Source organism: Cotesia glomerata, unplaced genomic scaffold, assembly GCF_020080835.1.
Source record: "Cotesia glomerata isolate CgM1 unplaced genomic scaffold, MPM_Cglom_v2.3 scaffold_1881, whole genome shotgun sequence".
NCBI lineage: Eukaryota > Metazoa > Arthropoda > Insecta > Hymenoptera > Braconidae > Cotesia > Cotesia glomerata.
The window spans coordinates 1-2,139 of NW_025402310.1; the positions used below are offsets into that span (position 1 = coordinate 1).

Consider the following 2,139-nt stretch of genomic DNA (forward strand, 5'->3'; position numbering starts at 1 on the left):
TAGTGATTTCAAGACCGCGAGGGTGTGGGTATTCAAATAAAAGGTCTCAATGAGTGTAATGTCAAGATGAGCTTATATCTTTAAAAATGTCAATAGTTAAGAAAGTACAGTGCAATTTAGCAAAAGTCTTCATTGACTTAATTTGAACATTAGAAAAAAAAATTGTAGTGCTGATTTTTATTCGTATAATTTATTTGTTTAGCATTACGGAGAATGGTATGAAGTTGAACGAAGTGCTAATAATTATATGGGTTCGGACAGATGTCATAAATTAATGTGGGGTAAACCGGTTAACAACGTATCAGAAGTTACAAACAAGAGTATTTTAAAATCGTAATTATTAAATATTTTTCTAATAATATCAACAAATATTTTTCCAAATAATAAATATTAAATTATAAAAATTAATGCAACAGATCGAATATCCCTTTGTCAATAACTTCCCATGCAACCTTAAATGATGAAGGATATGTCTTTACTCACCACTTCCCGACATTGGGGGATATTTCTATGCAGTATTATGCTCTTGATTTTGTCCCTGATGATTATGCGATAATCTGGAGCTGTGAACCTCGTGGAAACAAACAGTAAGTCAACATATTTATATAAGGGTGATTCTCTGTAAGGATGTTTTTTGCTGTCCCAGGCATTTTTTTATTAGAAAAATTGTTATTTTGATACTAAAAAAAATTTATTACCAAAGTAAAAAAATATTTCTATTTGGAGCATTGAAAACTAAAATGAAATAAATTTTGGTTTTTTTGCTATAAATTGGTAAACCACCGAAATAACAGTCCCTCTGGCTGCAAGTTCTATATTCTAAAACTTAAAACTTTAACATTAAATTTTACGTTATTCGTCCATAATATATAATTTGGTCCATAATTTTTATAAACTTAATTAGTTAACTAACAATCTTCTTCAATAAAAAGTACCGACAATTAATTTGTTTCATTAAATTCATTAAACCAAAGTTTGTCCCAGGCATTTTAAGAACAGTCCCCTGCCAGAAGTTCAAAGCCAAAAAAAAAATCCCGCGTGTTATTTCACCTTTTGTAAGGTTTATAAGGACCTAACTAGCCTTGAGTTAATAACCATAGGGCTGTTAGCGCTTTATCGGCATTTTATTTAGTGTCAAAGCACCGTTTGTGCTGGAAATATGTGTCTGGGCCACTTCAAAACTCAGTCCCCTGGCAACTATTTTTATTTATAATTTATTTATAAAATTCGATCCATAAGTCTTAATATTATTCTAATTAATGTAAACATTAATTGAGAACTGTTAAAAGTTGAATGCATTGAAATAGTTTGCTTGATTTTTCTCAATTTGATAAAAAAAAAACAGTCCCCTGGCAAATAGTCCCCTGTGATGTTATATGGCAAAAGATACACAAATATCGAAAAAGCAAAAATTAAATCGGCTGTTCATTAATTATGATTAAGCTGATAATTTTATAGCCCTTGTAAATTTTTTTTCTAATAAAATAAAAAATAATTTGGTTGGACAATTTTGTATAGATTTAAGACGTCCTTACAGAGAATCACCTTTATACAAATAAAAACTAAATGTTGTTCGATAAAAATTTTCAGCATTGAAAAAGCCTGGGTATATTCTCGGAATATAACATTGCCTCATAACATTGATGCGTTGAAACGCGAAGCGTTTCAACGCTATAATCTTCCAATGCCAAAAATGATCAGACATGACCATTCAGATTGTGACGAAGTTTTTTCATCGTTTAATTTTTAAAAATATTGTTACGTTTATGTAAAAAAGTCAATAAAAGTTTGAATTTATATACATCAAAAATATTTTTCAACAAAAAAAAATACTGTGATAAAAATTTTTATTTCTTCTAAGAATTTTAAACAAATTTATTTTTTATTACAACATATTACTCATTTTTCTCAATAGAAAATTTTTCTCTCAGAATAAAATACATTATAAGCTTCCGAACATCCGAATTATTAATCCTATTTCATACTTCTGTCTAATTCAGTGTTGATCATTATCTTTCTAATTATAAAAAATCAAAATGAAGCATATTTTATTAAGATACACGTTATGCGGTAATGCGAGGTTTTACTGTAGTAGTGATATAATTTATTCATAAATTTTTATCTGTACAATGATATTGA

The 2,139-nt window shown here is 28.2% G+C and overlaps 1 protein-coding gene across 1 annotated transcript; it reads left to right on the forward strand.

The window, feature by feature from the left end:
• Positions 1–176: 176 nt before the first annotated feature.
• On the forward strand, positions 177–1,790 carry LOC123274021. The gene is made up of 3 exons (XM_044741520.1): positions 177–333; positions 417–587; positions 1,591–1,790. The coding sequence occupies exons 1-3, from the start codon at positions 248–250 to the stop codon at positions 1,748–1,750; spliced, it is 417 nt and encodes a 138-aa protein (XP_044597455.1). The 5' UTR covers positions 177–247; the 3' UTR covers positions 1,751–1,790.
• Positions 1,791–2,139: the final 349 nt, after the last annotated feature.